Source organism: Rhinoderma darwinii, chromosome 5 (genome assembly GCF_050947455.1).
Source record: "Rhinoderma darwinii isolate aRhiDar2 chromosome 5, aRhiDar2.hap1, whole genome shotgun sequence".
NCBI classification, from domain to species: Eukaryota; Metazoa; Chordata; class Amphibia; order Anura; family Rhinodermatidae; genus Rhinoderma; species Rhinoderma darwinii.
In genome coordinates, this window is record NC_134691.1 from 111,982,161 (window position 1) to 112,004,971 (window position 22,811).

A 22,811-nucleotide genomic window follows, 5' to 3' on the forward strand; every position below is an offset into this window, starting at 1 on the left:
CATATGTAGGTCATTTTCAGGTGCAAATTAAACCAGTAATAAACTGCTAAAGCACATTCAGTGTTAAGGTTAAATTAGACAATTCAGTAAAGAAATACAATTTGCGTCATGTGTAGGACAAGGAATACACATTTTACTTTACCGCTAAAAGCACAACGTTAAGTAAGTCTACACTAGTCAATCTGTGCAGTAAACAAGTCAAATCTGTGTAGTAAACAAGTTTGAAGCCATAAGAGGATATGCTGAGGTACAATGAAATGTGGTTCTGTGATCTGCATGGGGCTCATGTGCAACCAGACAGGGATCACATACTTACATGATCAATTTACATGTGTGATGTGAATATCTGCAAAACTATAATGACATACATACAGTCATGTACTAAATTTTGTCATTGAAATTATGTTATGTATAAAATGGTTTCAAGATTAACTTGAATAGAGCTTTGTTGCGGTTCCCTGCACAGAAGATGGCGGGGAGCACCAATATGCAGGAGAAATACATTTTTGTTTTTGGGATAGGTGGGGTGCTGGAGGTCGTACCCCCACAATCAGAAAGTTACGGCAAATCCCAGCAATAAGCCATAACCTTTTAAGGTGAGATTTACTTGCAGTACTATGCCCAGCCACATGGATTGCTGTACATAGAGAACACCTCATAGCGAAACAAAAAAAAGACAAAGCATGTAATGCAATAATCTGTATTGTGTGTTTCTGTAATATTTCACAATGCTGAATACATTGTAATGCCTAGTGTGAGATGAAATGATTTTGTATGCTACGTGAGCCATGAAAATATGAGTACGAAGAATGTGAACTTTGCTTATGACTATACTTGTCAATACATTGTATTACAATTTAGCTTGTAAACAGTTTTTTTTATTATTTAAATGACATATATATATATAATTATTAGATATTGTGTTCATAAGAACCTTTCTAGACAGGTTTTAAGCTACTTTGTATTTGTTGTTCTCTTATATATATTATATAGTAGCTATTTTGTTGTCCATGGCGCTGAAATTGACCCATGTTGATATGAATGTAATCATTTTACAAGGTAACATGTTGGGAGACTTCTCTGTAAAAATAATTATTAACCTATGAATATCAATCTACAAAGGTGACTGTGATATTTAGGGTGGATCACAATAATCTGTGCGAGGATCAGTCTTTTTCAACCAAACTAATTAGAAATCACACATACCCATTCTTAATATGATACACCCATTAGCGACTTCAGTCTGTCCTTTATCCGCCCATGGTTTCTTAGTCTATCAGGTTTTGTTCCTCCTGTACAGGAACCATTATGTAGGTTGTCTCATAGGTTTCTGCTCACAATTTTAAAAAATTAAAGCCTTTAAAAAAAGAAATGTTTTTAACCCCTTAATGACCAACCTATTTTAGGCCTTAATGACCAAGCTATTTTTTTTATTTTTCCATCGTCTCATTCAAAGTGTTATAACTTTTTTATTTTTGCTTCGACATAGCTGTATGGGGACTTGTTGTTTGCGGGACAAGTTGTATTTTTTAATAGCACCATTTTGGGGTATACATAATTTATTGATTAACTTTTATTAACTTTTTCTTGGGGGGGGGGTAGAAAAAAACCATCAATTTTGCCACTCTTTTTTTGCGTCCTAAATTTACGCCATTTAATGAGTGGTATAAATAACACAATAACTTTATTCCGTCAGGTTGTTCCGATTGCAATGATACCAAATTTATATAGTTTTCTTATTTTTTATTACTTTAACACAGTAAAAACATTTTTTTTTTTCAAAATTATTTGTTTTTGTGTCTCCATATTTGAAGAGCGATGAAGTTTTTATTTTTCCATCGATACAGTTGTATGAGGGCTTTTTTTTGCGGGACGACTTATTTGTAGTTTTTATTGGTACCATTTTGGAGTTCATGCAACTTTTTGATCACTTTTTATCTCTCTTCTTTATTTAAGGCAGGATGCAAAGAAAACAGCAATTCTTGCATTGTTTTTTATTTAATTTTTTACGGCGTTCGTCGTGCGGGTTAAATAATGTAATGGCTTTATAGTTGGGGTCGTTATGGATGCTGCGATACCAAATATGTGTAACTTTAAAAAGTGGGTTTTCAGTTTTTTTACTTATTTATTATAAACTTCTATTAAACTTTTTAATTTTATTGACCTGATCAGTTTTATAATACACTGCAATACTTTGTATTGTCTGTATTGCAGTGTATTACTGCGTGTCAGTGTAAAATGGACAGGCATATGCTACGCCTTGCCTCTGGCATGACCTAGCAGACATTAACTAGAGGCAGACCTTGCAGCCTTTATTAGACCCCCAGCTGCCATAGAAGACACCGGCACCCTGCGATAGTACCTCAATAGTGATAGTGTTTGGATAACAATGATCTTGGCAAAATCTTGAATTTTCTTGTTTTCCTCTTGATAAACAGTTTGTTTCTGTTTACTTGCAGTGCTTATCATGTTATCGTTGAGGACAAGAAATCTCGTCGAGTCAGAAAGACAACAGAAATGCTAAAATGTTTTCCAGTTCCTATACATTACCAGAATGTATCATTGTTGAACGCACAGTACTACTTTGCTGCAGAACTTCCTCCAAATCTCTTGTCGTCTGCCCTCATCTTCACAGTCGGTGACAATAAAACGTATAATGGGTACTGGAATGCTCCACTTCTACCACAGAAAAGCTATAATATCTACTATCAAGCTGCCAGCAGAGCCAATGGGGTAAGGCTGGTGCAGTGCACGATGTTCTAAACTCATTGTCAAGTTTCCATATGGAACAGCTGGAATCAACAAGATCATTTTCCTACTTAGGATGTTATTTGAGAAGTCCTCTAGTCACAAAGACATGTGATTCAGACATCAAAGTCTATAGAAATATTACAACTGTGATTTAATCCATTAAAACCAATTACATACTGGGTTTTATTATTTTACGGCTGGGTATACAACAGCTATCACAGAGGGCGGAAGTAGGTAATAAATAAAAGTTAACCATTAGGCTGTATTCACACTGCAGTGTAGATTTGCCAGATATACTTCTAGCATATATTTGCGCTCCTGGATCAACTTGTCGATAGGTTGCTATGGACCCAACGTATGTCATAAGAGTGTATTTTTGTCATTCATTATGGTGTTATACATGACTACAACTTATTTTGAACTATTGAAAAGCTAAATTGACTAAACTTTTCAATACAGATTCATCCCACAAAAAAATGGGAAGACAATGGGCAATATTTCAAACAATCGGGCCAACTATTTGGGATATACATCAGAAGATTACCTGACGCATACGCCGAGCGCATACAGTGTGAATAGAGCCTTATTGATATATTTTTTAAATAAATATACTTGTTCAAAAAGTGTTTAGAATAGAGAGAGTAATGTCGCTTGTTTTGGATTACTGAGATTGTATTTTGCATAATGATAAATAACTGGCAAACGCTGTGGTAGTACCGGTAAAAAGTTATTATAGCTCCTAATCTTAACCTTATAAATGTTGAGTACTTAGGCTCTGGTCACATCACGTTTGAGGTTTCCATCAAAGGTATAGAGTACATTGGGGTATTTCTCTATGTGTACCTCGACCGGAAGTCTCCAATGTCTTAGTGCCATACGTCACCCATAGGCTCCAATGATAATTTTTTTTGTTGGATGCCTCTGTATGATAATTTGCAGCAGACTCTTTTGGAAAGGACACTATTTTGGCTTCCATCAGGTAAATGGGGCCCTATTAATACATTTGGCGCATACGCTGAACGTAGTGTAAAATCCCTTTATCCGCTCCTCCTAAACAGTATGCATCAGAGGAGGTTTAAAAATTGTGCAGGCGAGCGGCATGACCTAAGGTGTGGTCATCTTTAAATATCCCCTGATGAAGCCTGTTTAGGAGGAAATGCATTGGCATTGGGCTTTTAGTTTAAAGTTTACCTCCAGTTATTTGTAACAAAAAAAATATATATATTATGTAGTTCTCACAATATGATGTTATTCCCTAATGTTGTTCATAAACTTGTTGTAACTCTTCCCTGTAAAAATGCAGCACGGAAACGTTTGTGAACTGAGAAAGAGTCCAAGCCTACTGGGCTTGATGAACTCGGGGTGATATTCTGACAGCTTGAATTTTTTTCTTCCTTTTATTGCAGGAAACAAAAATTGACTGCGTGAGGATAGCCACAAAAGGTAAGTTAAAATAGTGATGTTACATATATAAGTAAGACATAATGGTTTACATAAATATAATAAGCCTCTAACCAGCCAGATATTAGTAGGCAGCCAGTACTCCTCCCGTTAACATTACACAGAGCAAGAGCTGACATTTAGAATGTTAATATAGTTCCTGTTCTTACTGGTTGGATTAATTTATACTTTAATAAGATGCCTACCTTTAACAAAAACAGACGAAAACTGTGCCAAATTTCTCAAAGTGATGCACCTAGCATGATAAATTTGGGGAATTCAGTTGGCATGTTTAACACACCTCTCCTTAATGCCATCCCCTGAGCCATTGACAACAGAACAATTAGTATTTTGCTCCAAAAATGGTGCACTTCTTTAATAAATTTGCCAACTCTGATTTCTCTTGTGTATAGGTTCAGACAGCACCAGATACGTGGAAGGGTGGGGTTTTGCACGGATAGGGGCCCAACCCAAATATGAGTATAAAAGAGTATCCGGCACACCAATTTTGAAACAAAGGTATTTTTATGTTGTTTTTGTTTTTAATGCCAGTGGCAGAGTGCGACGTGACACAGCGGCCAGCCGCTATCAGCACCACTAGCGCTCGTCTATGCAGTTTTCCAGCACGGCTCAGTGCCTGATGAAGGTCACTTAGACCGAAACGTCGCACTCTGCCACTGGCATTAAAGACAAAAACAAAATAAAAATACCTTTGTTTCAAAATTGGTGTGCCGGATACTCTTTTATACTCTGATTTATTTTGGCCATACTCCTTTATCTAGACCGTTTTCAAAACTGTCAAAGCACATGCAAAAATTTGGTGCCCGCTATGTACGCTATTTTTTGGTACAATTTGTGGGAATCTTTTCCACTGTATTTTTTTAAAATAGTTACTATACAGACCATGGTCAAATTCCTGAATCCTGATTTTCCCCTCTAACACAGACCCCTGTTATCTTGTATGTGTATGTATGCTGGAAGAGCTGTCAATTAATGTGTGGGGGCTATGGAAAGCAGGACAGATTTTCTCAATGAGAATTCAATCATAGAAAACTGCATGTCTCTGAGCTCAGCAACTCACCCTCTATCATATACTAGACAGAACCACTTTAAGAGATAATATCCTATATTTCATATCCCAAATATCACTGTATCAAACAAATTAAATATCTATTAGTGCAGCACTGAGAGTTTGTAAAGAATGCAGCTATTTTGTGTGTGTGTGTGTGTGTGTGTGTGTGTGTGTGTGTGTGTGTGTGTGTGTGTGCGCGCGCAAATATGTGTAATGTCCAACTATAGATAGTGTACAGAAAAGACTGAGCTGCTGTAATTTGCTAGATGTCATTTAACTGCAGTCAATAAACTAATAGCATCCATAGTTATGTTATTTTATGCATTTATATCAGTCATTCCATTTGTATTTGTTACAACAGAACTCACATTGCAGATATTGGTTAATTCATGTTTACATTCAGCTCTGTCAGAAATAATCCATTCTCACGGGGGACTGTGTTTGAAGTATAGTCTTCTCTATGAAGTTGAGTTGCTTTTTGTTCTAGGGATTTGCTTCAAAGTTATTCTTCTATTTCCACTTTTGACCTTCTACAGCCATCCCCATCCAAACCAAAGTGATCTATGTGTTTGTGATGCTAAGTAGATATTGACCTCTCCTTGGCTGCCAGTACTTTACCCTATGATATGGAAGTCAACAATGTACATGCTTTCAGCTATCTACAACAAAAATATCAACATAATATTACCCTTCCCTTTGCCTGAATTTAGTTAAAAAGATTATGAACGATATAAGGGAAGGGTAGGGCATTGTAAACATATTTTGTCTCCGTCATGCAAGTTGCATGACCATGAAAACGATCTTTAATTCACCCTGGTGCCGCGATCGCAGGTACCACTAAGGTGGGCATTTGATGTGCAACTGCTCTTGTATTGTACGCTGTTCTGAATGCCGGCTGTAGCAGCATCCTGATAGTCCGCTAGAGCTGTCACTCAGAGCAGAGAGTGGCACTTGCGACCACCGAACCGTGGGAATCAAACGTAGGATTCTTGGTCATGTAACTTGCATGACTGAAACAAAAGGTATGTTTACAAAGCCTACCTCCTCCCCTAGATCGCTCTGTCAGCAGTTTGGGGCCTCAAAACCGCTGACAGATTCCCTTTAAGGACTCCAATTTCTCATTAAATAAATTCAACACAATATTGTGACAGCTGTAAAAAAAAAAACTTGACTGCCTGCCATTCACATCACAACGAATGGGAGTCCACACAGACACATATAGCAAAAGCATCTTGTGACACCGTATCGTGAAATCATGTTTTAGACTTAGACTATTGCATTCCAGCATATGTTAATAATACAAGTTAATTCGATTTTTTACTATATACTGTACACAGTTATTCTTTTGTTTGCACAGAGTATAATATAATGTGCGAAAGTATAAAATAATCGTAATACCTTACCATTGCATCATGTCCCAGTGGTTAGCCCTGGAATCCTGAGTTAGCACCCATCCAGGGCAATATCTTCATGAAGTTTTCGTATGGTCTCTGCATTTGCATGGGTTTCTAAATAATGTAAAGTTAATTTAGGCTATGTTCTAACCACAACCACAGACTGGACACCATGGCAAAAAATTTTGGAAAAGACACCGAAAAATCATAACAAATGGAGTATTTAGTGTGCTTTTTAAAAAAAAAATGCAGCAAACCCTTAAAACTAAAAACTGTTAAAATTCAAAACGGACTGTAGGGATGTCAATCACACAAATATAGAATCTCACCACTGTTATTTTTAAACTGAACCAAAGTGTGAATTTAGTTTGGTTAACAAAATATTCCAACTTATAAATTGTTGGCACAGTGCATGACACAGGAAATCAGAGAACACCAAAGAGAGCATAGATGGCATATCCCTATGACACGCTATCAATGTGTGAATGGTGAGGATTCAACCAGTGATAACCCACTGATCACACTAACTGTGTACGCAGTCCATCAATAGCCCACCAGTGATCACAGATTCTAGTTATATGCTATCAATGTATAAACTCAATTTATAAGGCTAGGCGATACCTTTAAATTATTTGTTTTCCTTAGTTGACAAATTACTCCCTTAGACCTTATGCACGTGACCGTAATCGTTTTTACTGTCTGCAAATATAGATCCGAAGGCTACGGATACACATCTATAGCCGTCCGCATTTGCGGAAGCGTCTATAGACATCCTCGGGCGAGTCCATGTCACAATTGCAGACAAGAATAGGACATGTTCTATAGTTTGCAGATCATTTCTACGGCCCGAACACACATTCATAAATATACGGAAAGGTGTCCGTGGCCTATAGAAATGAATGGGTCCGCAATTTCATCCGTAATTACGGATGAAAATTACGGTCATGTGCATGGGGCCTTAGTTTGTATAAATTATATCGTAAACATAAAGGCTACCGACTTCTCGCCTTAAACCAATTTAAATGAATTGTCTCACTATAGAAAGCCCCTTTTATATTTGGAATGCCCCAAGTAAACTGCTGATTATGTAATATTCAATTGAGGACAGGTACAGTAGTCCATCTTATTAAGAAAACTTGTATGTAAAAATGATTAAAAAAAACCAGGCTGGCTTGTATCCAAATCCTAATAGCCGGTTTAATATTTTAAGTTCACATTTTCTCAAAGTGAATGTTTAACACATTTATTAATAGAACTGATATAGAAATTGTAACTTTAGCTTTGTATATTGGAAATCAGAAAATTAGAACTTTTATAATTGATGGCGGAATGCACACCTTGCTTGCCCTGTCTTTTTTGGAGCTATTTAAAACTTATTAACAGCTAATTCACTTTACCTATTTTTGGATATGGAGACTTCATGTAAGATATCTATTAAGATCAATGATCAATCACTAGATAAAACTTTTACTGTCATGATCCTCATGATATTGCATAATTGTATCAGTAATCTAATTGTCATTCCATTGATTGTCCTACTGTTAGGAATTTTGTATTTTTTACTCATATTCTTTGTAAAATTTTAGGGTGTGGTGGGGTGTCATCCAGCGATTCTGTAGACTGCTGGCTGACAGCCCCCAGCAGACAAATCTAGTAAGATCCAGAATTGTCATCTACTTCCTACCTGCACATTTTGCTAAGCAACAGTTCAAACAGAGGAGCGGGGCCAGATTATTGCAGGGTAAAGGGGGCACTTGCCCAGTGACCTCCACCTCCAGTTCACGCCAGCCCTTTTCAGACACTTACAGTAGCAAAATATGAGAGTCTTAATGTGTGCCTTAAAAATATACAAATTTTAATATTTGGCAGAAGATGGTAATATGCAACATTTACTAATAGTCAGAGCTCCATTTACATTTGTATTTTGTTCTAATGCCTCATTTGCCTGCACTGCCAACTAGAAGTAATCTGATGGTCAAGCATGCATGTTTAGTGCCAGATGCTTAGCTTTCAGATTCCCCTGTGAACAAATGATCATTAAAATAAATCCATCATACAATACATTGTTTTCCCCAACAGCATGGACACAATTTAAATTATCGTTTTCAGGATTCACCGACAGTCATCTAATGTTTATGTCTAGAGGAATTTAGCCACCACCACCACCAATATCTGCTCACAGACCTCCACCAACCTTGAACTGACCTTGGTTAACTCGGTGAAAGAGAGTAGTGTGCCACACTGGTTTGTGATAAGTCTTTGATGGAAAGTTTTTCTATTGTTGGACATATGCAGTTATATTAGAGTACAATATAACAAGACAAGACCTTGCAGATGCTGCTTCTCCATGGCTGTCTGGGTATACTACTGTCATATCTTGATAGTTCTGCTCGTATAGTCTTTACTACAGATGGGATCATATCATTTTTTTTAAAGATATTTTGTGTGCAAATCTTAGACTTATTTTTATTAAAGCCTAGATGAACATGTCATACTTTATACAAGGAATGTGCTGGTTTGCCTACATTCTCTTGAGCATCAATATGTTGCTCAGCAGCTTCTATGTTCAGAAAAGTGCATACATTTTTACATAACTGGTTGGTTAAAGCAGGGACTTTACACAGGTTGTCTACCTCAAATTCACTCCTTCAGTGTTATGTTAGGGAACAATCCCGAACTTGCACAATAACATGCTTATCGTAGTTATATGCCATTTTTTTACCCTAATAAATCCTATTCTCAACTGTAATAATAATAAACTTGACTAATTGAGTTTGTTATTATATTCCTACAATCAATGGACAGCAAATTACTCGCAGTTATTCATAAATAAATAATGAAATAAATAAAAGCATTGGTATGAAAAGACAAGGATGCTGCACCTGTAGCTCCGCAGTCTTAGGTTCACCTTAGGCCTACGTGGCTTTTCCAAAGATGGCCCTGACAGAGCATTGGAAATTAATTGTATTTGCTTTTTTTCTTCTCCCTGAACACTCTTACAATAGTATTGAAATTATATTGTAATAGAAATATGTGCAATAGGTCAAGCCATCTCTCTGTGCAGCAGGTAACCATAGCAGCAGTAAACCGGTTTGTGGCCTTTTCTTTTGTCTATTTATTTTCTCTTTGTATCTTTTATTGTTTTGAAACTAGAGTTTTAAGTAATGTAAAATCTTGTTAAGGCCCTTAAAAGAAGTGGAGAAAAAAAAAACACATTTTGAACAACAGTAAAGAAACACAAATTTCAGATAGAAATACAAATGATTTATAGTCCCGAGGCTACATGGATCCCAAGAGGAGATGCTTGACAGGCTTGTTTTTAGATGATGCTGTATGATTGTTTGTACAAATTATATCTATGCTTTGTTGCGTTTGCTATTTAACAAGTAAAGTGAAAAGTAAGCAGGGTGTGAAAACATTTTTTTGTACCAGCTACTGATGTACGTAAATTACATATCAAGTAAACGTCATGGAGACTGAGCCTTACTGATTAAAATGTGGAAATGAGGGCTTCCCTTTGGGATTTCTGCAGAATAGTTTTGCCAAATTCATTAAATCCTGACCATACAAAACTTATTTTAAACAACATATTTCTCTTATTTGATTTTTATCATGCCAACTATTAAACCAAACATTAAACAGGCCTTAATGTGCTGTGACCCATATCAGCCAATTCCTGCCATTGGACTTGTGATTGTGAATTGCGAATATGTGATTGTGTGCTATGGTTTTCAGAACATGAGCCTTCCAGAGTTTAGAATCCAGATATAGGAAATATACAAATTAATTCATTTTATTTCATTGTAGTTCGTTTATGCAGATAAAGCTAACACTCTTGTAGTTTTGATAATTCAAGTGTATTAGAGAATTGCTGTTCATGCAGTTCCCTTATGTATATGGTGAAGCCATATTATAATGTCCTGACTGTATGGATCAACCCATCCCCTTTATTGTAGTGGCTACTGATGAGAGAAATTATACATTTTCCAAAAGTCCATCTTTTTAAGCCAAAATTTTCTGTTTCATGTGTTGAGATTACCGCATATCTAGGTATATCAGTTTGTATGATAACTGATAATATATTGTAAAACCCTATTTTTCAACTATAAGTTATGGTGCTTTGGGTTATTTATCTCTGAGCTACAAAAATATTGCAGAGAATTGCAGAGAAAAAGAGAGCAGATAAAACCCTATCACTGAACTTAGAAAACCTCTGGGCATTCTGTGCTACATTTATCCTCATTGATACGGGCGCATTCTGCCTGTGTTAAAGAGTCCATATATACCCGATGAATCACGTTGGACCCACTGAGGTTCGAGAAAAATGGCAGGTCCACCTGTTAAACCGGATTACTGTTAAACACTGGTATAATGAGGATGAATGAGTCCTTAAAGGGTTATTCCCAAGTTGAGTCATTTTTTTTTTAAATGCATCCTCAACCTAAATAAAATTCTAAATCTAGTGCTGTAAATTTTTTTTAAAAATTCCTTTTTTCCAACCAGATAACGCAGCTAGTGCTAGTTATCTTTTCTAAAAGGGGGCGTGAGCGGCTCGATGTCAATCAAGCTGCTCTGCTCTGCTAGTGCGCGCTCCTGATGTTGCTAGATTATCTAGTTCTAGCAGCATCGGGAGAACAATCGTCTCAAGCAGGCATGGTAAGCGTGGTTGAGACGACCCCCCCTATTTTCTTTTTTTTAGTTTTACAGTGCCACTTTGTATTTCACGGCACCCCTGCCCCTCCGCCCTGCAAACCCCCGCCACTCTTCTCTGTAACTCCCTTCCTCCCTTGCGAAAGCCACTTCCAGCCCCCCCTTGCGGCCCCAACGCCCCCACTCGCGATAAGCTGCACCCCTCGCAGCAACTCTCCCCCCCCCCGTGTGAACATCTATCTAGTAGGCAGAACCTGGAGCCGACCGCTGATGCATCCACCTGAGAGGTGGCCGGGCCAGCATCTATTGCGCACGCGCATGCACATTCACATTCACGAGAACACGGACATCCTCTCTTAATGACGGAGAGGATATCATTGCGCAAGCGCAGCCACCGCTAGAGGAAAGCAGTGGTGGCCAAGATCCCTAGACAACGAGGAATAAACAAAGATTCAATGAACATGGTTGAGCACAATAAATAGATTTATAAAGATGGGAATATCCATTTAATGTGTAGAAACAAATATATTTTAGTTATAGAGAATCTATCACTAGTTTATTAATTCCCTATCTCCTAACTAATCTAATAGGCGCTATGATGCTGATAACTACAATGTGATTTGTTTTCAAAAACGTTTATTTTCAAAGTTATGAGCATTTTTCTAAATATGCTAATTTGTCTCTAATAGCCAAATAGGAGGTGACTCTTTCTTTTCACTCTGGGAGGTGTAATGTTTTCTGTATGACGCTGTCCATTCAACGTCATACAGCTTCTCCCCCTTCCCTGCCCAGCACCACAGCGTGATCATATACTATACGGCTACCATTCCCAACTGTATATTCAACTGGTGATATTTCCGGTTGTGTCACAGCTAGACCTGAGATCTTGGTGTCATATGAAAGATTATAATCTCCTCTTTCATATGCCACCAGAAGCTCGAGATATGGCTGTTTGAAGTGATCCCCCTTCCCTCCAGCTTTAGTCTCACACTGTGTGAAGCAGCTTCATGCTGATAGGACAGCGTCACAGGCTGTGAGGTCATTACACCTCAGGAGTATCGCTGGTGTTGACGCCCATTTGTCAAGTTTAGGCTAATTTGCATATTTAGTAAAAAGCTTAATACTTTTAAAATAATAAATGTTTTGGGACACAATTTTCACTAGCATTATCAGTGTGACAGTGCCTATTAGATTAGCTAGGAGATTAGGCATTACTAAATTATTGACAGATTCTCTTTAACCTGTTAGTGACTGCCAATACGCCTTTTCATGGCGGCCACTAACGGGCTTTATTCTGATGCATACTCCTTTTCACGGCGCTGCATCACTATAAAGCAGCGACGTCGGGAGCAGTAAAAGCTTCTTGCTCTCAGCTGCCGGAGGTAGCTGAGGACTTGGAGCAGTGCCGCTTTCGCTGGCGGATCGAAATCCTCCTGTCAAACCCCTTAGAAGCAGCGCTCAGTAGCGAGCACCGCATCTAAGTGGTTTTGGAGGGAGGGTGCTCTCCCTCTCACACCACCGGCACCCTGTGATGCGATGTAATCGATCGCAGGGTGCCGATGACTTCTATGGCAGCCTGGGGCCTAACAGAGGACCCCAGGTCTGCCTCTAGTTAATTCCTGTTAGGAAGTATTGCAGTGTATTATAAAAGCGATCAAACAATCGCATAGGGAAGTCCCCTAGTGGGACAAAAGTACAGGCGTTGGCAACACAGATCATAAGTCCTTGATAGTGTCCGAAATATATTGTTTCAAAGTTAGCGTGGCTCATACATCAATGCAAAACTATACAAGTATAGTCAATTGTATTGCTGGTCTGTTTGCCATAGCAATGCAAAATTCCCAAGCCATTGATACATTTTCTGAGATATCAGTGTCCATGTACCAATAGCAAGGTTCCCTATGCGTTTCTGAGCCCCTATACCATAAGGGGAGCGTCCTCAGGGGCATAAATCTAGCCATGGCTAGACCAGTCATCAGTATCTAGTGCACGCCGCAAAACATAACACAGCATAATATGTGCTGACCGGCATTTAGAAGTATTTAGGCAATATATACCCCTGAGGACGCTTCCCTTATGGTATAGGGGAGCAGAAACGCATAGGGATCTTTGCTTTTCTATGGCAAACAGACCAGCATTACATTTGTTATTGCCTTTGTAGAGTGTCGTATCGGTACATGAACGACACTATGATATCTCAGACACTTTATAAAAGGCATGGGAATTTTGCATCGCTGTGGCAAACAGACCAGCAATACAATTGACTATCCTTGTATAGTGTCGCAATGATGTATGAGCCAAGCTAACTTTGAACCAATATATTTCAGACACTCTATCGAGGACTTATGATCTGTGTTGCCAACTTCTGTACGCAGATCCTTTTGGCATTAGTGCCCTATTTTTTAAATTAATATAAATAAAATTATTTTAAACGTTTATACAGGCAGTGAATTTCTGACTATTTGCAATAGCAGCAAGCAGAATTTAGAATGCAGCTCCGGACTATAGTACAAACCATGACTCAGTATAAGTACAAGACAAGGTAATGCAATGTATTTCCAGAATTAATCTAAATTTTCTGTAGATTACATCTATATAGAAACTGTAAATTGGAGTTCAAAGGTTGAGATACACTTTTAAAGTAAGACCTACTGACCATGAAGTAGAACATGATACTAGTTTTACCTGAATAAACCAACAAGGTACGTACTTGAGAACTCAACTTATACTGCATCTATGTGTCATAGCTGAATACCTTTTGCCTATAATAAGTTGGCTTTAAATATTACAATTTGTGGCATAGTCATAGTGTTTGAATAAATCAGTAACGTTTTCTAGACGGTATCTCCCTTACAAAAGATTATGTTTTATGTGAAAGCAGAATTCAAAATTGCACAGTTTCTCAATGTGTTTCAACAACCTGAAGCCATTTGCATTCTCTTAATATCAGCACACTTTGAAGAATGACTTACTTTCTTATATTGGAACCCCAAGGGGCAGCTTTTGGGAGTAAAGGCGCTGAAATTTAATTCATTTGCTGCTCTGCTCTTAGATTTATAAATATTGTATGAATTGTATTAAAATGGTAGCAAGGTAAATGTTTGTCATAGAAAGAAAGACTTCCGGGATATGAAATTCCTAGTTTAAATCTGCATTGTGACATAGACAGGGCAATGGACCATTAAACCGAGTACAGGACTGCATGGACTTCTTGTGGTCTTTGACATCATATCATGGGGGAACCATAATCCCAATAATAAAGAGTTGGATTCTATTAAGATATTTAAGGCACATAACTAGCATTGAAGCATCCATTAACATCGCTCTATCTGAACATTGCAGAGGGATATTTCCAAATATTATGCAGCAGCAGTTTTGGGTTTAATTGTCTGCAGATGGTAGATGATCTTTTTCTCTCGCTTGCCACAATTCTAATAGCACTCAGTCTGTTCTATGTAAATTAGAAATCCTTCAGAAAAAGTCTGTCCTTCATTTTCTTGAGACTTGTCCCTGTGTGGTTTTCCAGCTGTTGTCTTTGACCTTTTACCTTTTTTAACTGTTTCTAAAATCAAAGAATGGCACGAAATTATAATGTAATTGTGAGTATAAATTAGGTATTGATGTATGTTTTCTGAATGGCAGGACTAATAGCATAAATGTCCTATCTTTCCTCGGATTGGGGACTCGGATCATTTTTCACAGACACGATTCACCCTCTAAAGTGAATGGGTCCGTGAAGACAATCTGGTGCCACTCGGATGCTGTAAAAAAACGGCCCGAGTGGCACAACGGTCATGTGCATGAGGCGTTAGCGTTAGAATCAGAGATTTTAAAAGGGATATTCTGGTGTTCAACAAATGGTCTTTGTATGACGAAAAGCTATGCAATTGTTTAATATACCTTCTATATCAATTAATCACACTTTTCAGGATTTCTGCTTGCTGTCATTTAATAGGAACTTCGATTAATTACTCCCAGGGGATAAAAATGTGTACTGGTCATTTGATAATAGACAATGCCTCCAGGCAGGATGCGATGTCTATTCAAACTCCCGACACTTCGGTAAAGTTTCTGTGGGACTTAATCACACAGCACAGCGTGATCCCGCGAGATCACGCTATGCCGTGCGTAAATCCCACAGTAACTTTACCGACGTGTCGGGAGTCTGAATAGACATCGCATCCTGCCTGGAGGCATTGTCTATTATCAAATGACCAGTACACATTTTTATCCCCTGGGAGTAATGGATCGAAGAATTACTTGCTAAAAAATGATTGTTTTTCAAAATAAAAACCACTGCTGTTATCTATATTACAGCGCCGATCAGATTATGTAGGAGATAGGACACTTATAATCTGGGGACAGAGCCTCTTTAATCTTCAGTTGAACACCCACCTTGTTATACTCCCAGAAGTCCAGAAACTTAACTGTTCTCCTCAATCTCTGGAGTATAAAACTGACCTGGAGAGTATTCACCAGTGAATTTATTTCCATGACTAGGAAAATAGTGGCAATAGGGTCAAAGAATGGAAAGGAGTTTTTGACACTGCAGATCCATTATTGTTTGTTAGTATTCAGATTTTCAGACTGTGTCACATGGAGTGGGGTAGGAGGCTGCACTTATCTCCAATCAAATTTGTGTGATCTATGAAGGCGTTCAATGAACACTAAAGGACCATACACCTTAGATAACTGTTGGCCGAAAGCATGTTCAGTCCATAGTTATTCCTCCTGACCCCCCTCCCATAGACATGATCTCTTGGCTGAGCGTGTATGTGTTTTCAATGGAGAGAAGGGAATAAGCTGCTGAAAGACATACTTGGCGGCAACTTATCTCTCATGAGAATGAATGGTTGTGCTTGTTGAAATCCTACATGCCCGATCCTTCTTTCCCCATCATCTGCCCCATACACATTAGATGGTCGGCCGGTCCTGCCAAAATCTGCAAACTCTAATGTTTATAAGCACCTTTCACCTTCATCCTTCCTTAACTCTATTTACAGTGCAGTTGAATGTTATCTATTGCTGCTATTTCAGACTGGGGAGATGTTGATCAAGGTTTTTTCTCAATGTGACTAGAAAAACGTCTGCCCCATAATCTCTACTTAAAGAGACTCTGTCACCAGATTATAACTTGCCTATCTCCTACATAATCTGATTGGCGCTGTAATGTAGATAATAGCAGTGGTTTTTATTTTGAAAAACGATCGTTTTTGAGCAAGTTATGAGCTAGTTAAATTTATGCTAATGAGTTTCTCAATGGACAACTGGGCGTGTTTTTACTTTTTGCCAACTGGGCGTTGTTCAGAGTGTATGAGGCTGACCAATCAGTGACCAATCAGCGTCATACACTTCTCATTGTTCCAGCCCAGCATGATCCACAGCCCAGTGTGATTGTGCAGTGAAAGAAGCTGGGCTGGAACAATGAGAAGTGTATGAAGCTGATTGTTCACTGATTGGTCAGCCTCATACACTGCTCTGTACAACGCCCAGTTGGTAAAAAGTAAAAACACACCCAGTTGTCCATTGAGAAACTCATTAGCATAAATTTAACTAGCTCATAACTTGCTCAAAAACGATCGTTTTTCAAAATAAAAACCACTGCTGTTATCTACATTACAACGCCGATCACATTATGTAGGAGATAGGGCACTTATAATCTGGTGACAGAGCCTTTTTAATGTCACATATCTCCAGTTCTGAGAACCTCCAGATACCCTTATGTGTGTGTAAAAGTTAGTTGCAGTTCTTTCTATTTCCATTGGCCACTGCTTTCAAAAGCACAACACATACCTGATCAGAACACTGCAACGTGCCAGGGAATACTGCAGGATATAAGTAAGCTTATATTGTAGAAGGCAGTGATTTGGCACTTACATTTATTTTACTTATGACATGGCGGCTTCATAGTTTAGTAGTGGAAAGTTCCTATTCTAACCTAGGAGATATACATATGAGCGCACTGCTTTATTGCGTTTGCGCCAAGTTAAGTTACTCATATCATTTAATAGGCTTTACTATTAACCCCTTCATGCTTCTAATATGTAGATTCAGGTCCCTGGGGAGAGCGCTCTGACACCGGCACATTCAGTGTCCCCAGCACCACAGCATCCTGCTCACTGATAGCCGAACCAATTAGTTCAGCTTCTGAGCATGTAATCACCATGATTAACGAATCATTGTGATCTCTGAAAAGTTTGATTGTAAAACAAACTTTTCACACTTGTCCTCTCCTCTCAGCCTCCTTCACTCTGTCACCGGTGTTGCAGATAGTAGGAGACTGATTGAGAGAACGGTAGAAGAAGAGTGAAGAAAAACTATTATACAATGAACACTGCAGGCAAATACATATATATGTGTATATATATATATATATATATATATATATATATATATATATATATATATAGATGTACGCACACACATTTACAAATTATGTACTTTGTATTCCCTGTGCCCCTTAATGTTAGAATAGGCAGACAGGAATAGTAGGTTAGTTAGCTAAAAAAAAGTGTTAAGTTATCCAAAGTAGTTCAAAAGTTATGACTGTGTAAATGAATGTATGCCAAAACTTTAGGCCTGGTCATTGAGGCATCGATGACCCTTGGTCCTAAAAGGGTTAATATAAGATTCCCAATTCTTCCCTAATCTCAGGATTTGATAATTGTGATAACAACATATACCATGCAATATAGGTTTGTTTGTATTTCCAATGGGAGTCAGTAGCAGACGTATACAATTGTATAGGCATAGAGTGGCATACATCTCGGGCATACACTCAGTACAACATTTCAAACTGTCCTTCCAAACATAATACCTAAATGGGATGTAAACTTAGCATAATTTACCCAAAATGTGTATTACCCATATTTACCCTTTCACACTTTTACAATAGTAAAAACTTAATACATTCTGGAAAAAGTCCTAAATTTTTAGCTTTCTAAATTTGTAAAAAAGATGCTAACGTACTTACTTTCTAAAGTCTTAAAAACCTTTTTTGCATGATATGGAGAAGTTTGCTCAGTACTAAAAATACCAAAATCTTGTTCCAACTGCTTTAATTATGTCATAAATGAGTGAATACTGAAGGTTATCATCTTAATGCTTTTTAATTTATATGGGTGCAACAATATGATATGAATTAAGTCACTTAATGGAATTGAGTAATGAAAAATATACTAAAATGCAAGACGAAGAAGCAATTCCCACTTTACATGTTATATATACAGAGAGCTGCAGCCATTATCCTTCTCTAAACAGAAGTACCTGCTCATACCGATGGCAGATGTTTTTGTGGAATACACCAATATTTTTTCATTGTTATGCCATATATTGATACAAAGTAATTGCCTCTACACAGTATGGTAGACTTTAAATTACAAGACTGCAAAACAGCAAACACTTTAAAGCAATATAAATCCTTAGAACACAGGAAATTTTTTTTTTTAAATAGTACAACACAACGAAGTAGATACAATATAAAGCTGTAGCTATATGAGTTACTCTACACACTAAACACAATGTAGTGCTTGCAGTTGTTTTTGCGATATTAACCAGTTCTTAGTCCATTGGCTGCTGTGTGTTTGTGCTTCTATTGGCTTTGTGAGTTTGTGAATGGAGCCACAAATATCCATATTGTTATATTATCCATTTTAGAAATAAGGGGAGGCATAGACTATGTAAGAATCTAGAGTAAATTGCATGTCTTCATTATTCACAATTTCTAACCAGATAATTACTGAATCATTACCACAGTGAACTCTTTTCTCTTACTCTCCTTCATGCTATTTTATACTCTCAGCTAGAAAATGTGGTGTTTTGGTAGTATGATGTTGCACAGTTGGTGAAACGTTGACCGTATTCTTGTCGGCCTTGCTTCAGTCTGGCTTTTCTTCTCCTCCTCATGCATGCTGACCCGGAATTCTTCCTTTGCCTTAGCTGCGATAATCGTGACTCAGCTTACAACACCATACATTCGCATCGCCCCTGCTGCAGGCGACGACCAACTAACAGGTCAGACATTCAAGTACACACGACTCATTTTTCATTTCTTCTTCCTATTATCATCAATCAATATTATTATCATCATCATTCCGCAGTTTACTGCTTATTTCCTCACGTGTCATTGTTAATTTGCTTTTATTTTGAAGTTTTTAGCTTTGCACTTGCTCTTGCAAATAAGAAATGTGGTATTACCAATTCATTTCATTTATGTGCCATAAAATCAATGTTACTCACTGCATGCTATTATTATGTGTGTATTATGTGAGATGTTCTTTTTTTTAAGCTTCCCGTGATTAATTCTTTTTTAGCTGTTTACACATATGGTGAAAAAACTGGGCAAGAATTATAATGTTTTCCCTTACCAAACTTCTTTGACATAGAATTGGGAGTTTGGGTTCCCTGGGAGTCCCCAATGGTAATAAGGTTGTCAATAACTGCCTTAAATAGTGCATCATATCAATGAAAGAATAGTATGGCTCTCATCAGATCATCCAATAAGGGTTCCCTCAAAGAAGAAGTCAGGTAAAAGTATTGACATATCCGTCTAGTGCCCTGGTAAATAAGCTTACAGCTCCACTTTTTGCTCACTATTGCCCTTATGTCCATTTCAAATTCATTTAGTTTCTGGACATGAGAAATGCAAAGTAATGACAAGGACATATATTTCATTGATCTCATTGCCATTGATCATGGCACATTAGATATCTATTTCTGTATCGTGCTAATGTGGAGAACATAGAACTTACTTTACTTCACCCTTTTCTGATTTATCATCTGAATGAACCTTTGGTGAGCACAGGAATTATTGACCTCTGTTAATTTCTACCTCTTATTCACCAAAAACTTAACAGATGTAGAGTAGGATGAATAGAGTGTAGCTGTTTAATAGGATGGTCAGACTGCTGGTCTACAATACTAGCTCGAGGAAATTCTATTAATATGATTTCCTCCAAATTTAAGACAAAGTATTTATAGTTTCACAAACTCGAATATTCTGGTATGTAGTAAAGGATTCAGTTTACTTAGTAAGTGTAAGAACCAATATGTGCATTCTCTATTGAAAATAATATCCTAAATATCCCAATAACTGCCATACAGCTAACATAAAAAAATATATTTTGAAGGCATAAAGTTGGGGATTTTAGTATTTATAATAGTATTTTATCCAACAATGCTCCAGAGCTATAGGCATACTGGTTCACAACACAGTCCAACACCCCATCCATTGTATTTGCTGTAAATGATAGAGGTGAGTGCAGGGATTCAGATACCGTGAACCTGGTGTCCAATCCAGTCATTCTGCTAAATAATGCTTGTACATCTACATCTATATGTAACAGAAGAGCAGAAAAACGATAATGTTCTTACAAATGCATACTATGTTTGATGTTTAATGTTACCCTGCAAATCAGCATAGACGCCCCCTTCTGTATTGGCCAGTGAGGTTAAAAAGTTACTACAGCTCTGGACAATATATTACAGTGCCAACAGTGGTTATTATTTCCTTTACATAGATATAAATGTTTGACATATCTTAGTTCTGAGCTTTATCTAAGCCAGAAGTGGGACGATTAAAAAAAATTATTTAGGAAGTGTTTTTTTTGTTGGTTTTGGTTTTTCTAAATCATGATTGTAACTCTGTATAAACATTTTTTTTGGGTAGAATTGCTCTATATTTTGGTCAAGCTTGTCTAAGTAAGCATTATTCATTTAGAGGGATTTTTCTAGCAGGTAAAACACCACTGTGAATGAATAAGGGACCATAACCGGCAACACCACTAACATAATGGTAAATAAAAGTATGGTGATTGTATATTAGTCTCTCTAGAGTTAGTGAAACCCTCTCAATGTGTGAAAAGATAGATAGATAGATAGATAGATAGATAGATAGATAGATAGATAGATAGATAGATAGATAGATAGATAGATAGATAGATAGATAGATAGATAGATAGATAGATAGATATGAGATAGATAGATAGATATGAGATAGATAGATAGATAGATAGATAGATATGAGATAGATAGATAGATAGATAGATAGATAGATAGATAGATAGATAGATAGATAGATAGATAGATAGATAGATAGATAGATAGATAGATAGATAGATAGATAGATATGAGATAGATAGATAGATATGAGATAGATAGATATGAGATAGATAGATAGATATGAGATAGATAGATAGATAGATAGATAGATAGATAGATAGATAGATAGATAGATAGATAGATAGATAGATAGATAGATAGATAGATATGAGATAGATATGAGATAGATATGAGATAGATATGAGATAGATAGATAGATAGATATGAGATAGATATGAGATAGATAGATAGATAGATAGATAGATAGATAGATAGATAGATAGATAGATAGATAGATAGATAGATAGATAGATAGATAGATAGATAGATAGATATGAGATAGATAGATAGATATGAGATAGATATAAAGATACAGTATATATAAAACTATACACACACACATAAATGCTTACAGTTATAAAATCTAATTCTGTATTATGTGAACACACTGCAGACAATTAAAGAAGCAAAACCAAAGAAAAATTATGGATGCAAATTGCATTAACCTTTTTGAGGGAACATTAGCGTTACCATTCCTTATAATTATCCCAATTTATCAATCTGATGGCCATTGTTAGTGGGACCCACATTTGAGAACCAATAAAGATAATTAAACTTCTCCTATATTCAAATTGTCCAGTTTCATTAAGGTTTTCACTGCATTTAGACTTTAACAATCTAATTTTGTATGGAAAGAAATTAGGGCAAAGATTCCAGAAAATCAGTTTGCTTCTGAAGCAAATTTCTGTTCCTGAGCACACAGGAAATAAATTGTCTCGGGGAAACTCATGTATTATCTGCCTTCTGCAGACAACATTTTTGGACAGTGACAAATCATTCATGAATGGGTCACCGTGCATTCTGTAACCATGATATGGAAAAACATCCAGACTTGCTTGCATTTATATGATATTTTCTTAGAACAACTAATAAATACACTCATTGTAAAATCCGCTCAAATAAGAACAGCTGCTGCAAACCAATATTATTAATTCATATAGTACATTTATATACAGGGGCTTTATTGGCAGAGTGGGCACAGTTATAGGATGGGGACGTGTTCAGACCTGGTTCATCTTCATGTTAGCATCAGAGGGATTAACCTGTGAACAACTTATGGAGCTCCCGAGTTATCACTTGTGCTGGTCCAAGAAATGTGCTGTTACTGGATCTTGAGACTTCTCAGTGCAGTATTTTCATAATGTGACTTGGACCAATCCGCATTATTATTACACTAAATAAAAAAATACACTAAAGCTACGGACCTAGTTACATCGATCCGACTGGATTCAAACAAGTATTTTGTACATTCAAATAAGTGCCGATATTATTTAGAAAACTTCTAAGCCTTTTTTAAAGCCATCTACTGTTCCTGCTGTGACCGGCTCCTGAGGTGACTATTCCAC

General features: G+C 37.1%; 1 protein-coding gene across 4 annotated transcripts in view; it reads left to right on the plus strand.

Annotated features, from left to right (window-relative positions):
• Positions 1-22,811, plus strand: part of PTPRM (protein tyrosine phosphatase receptor type M) — a 748,757-nt gene that overhangs the window by 462,093 nt on the left and 263,853 nt on the right. For 2 of the 4 annotated variants that reach the window (XM_075826409.1, XM_075826410.1), the window contains exons 12-14: positions 2,460-2,733; positions 4,158-4,194; positions 19,246-19,320. In XM_075826409.1, coding sequence (XP_075682524.1) covers positions 2,460-2,733; positions 4,158-4,194; positions 19,246-19,320 — 386 coding nt within the window. The remainder of the gene's footprint in view (positions 1-2,459; positions 2,734-4,157; positions 4,195-19,245; positions 19,321-22,811) is intronic. The other 2 variants (XM_075826411.1, XM_075826412.1) reach the window with 1 other exon arrangement.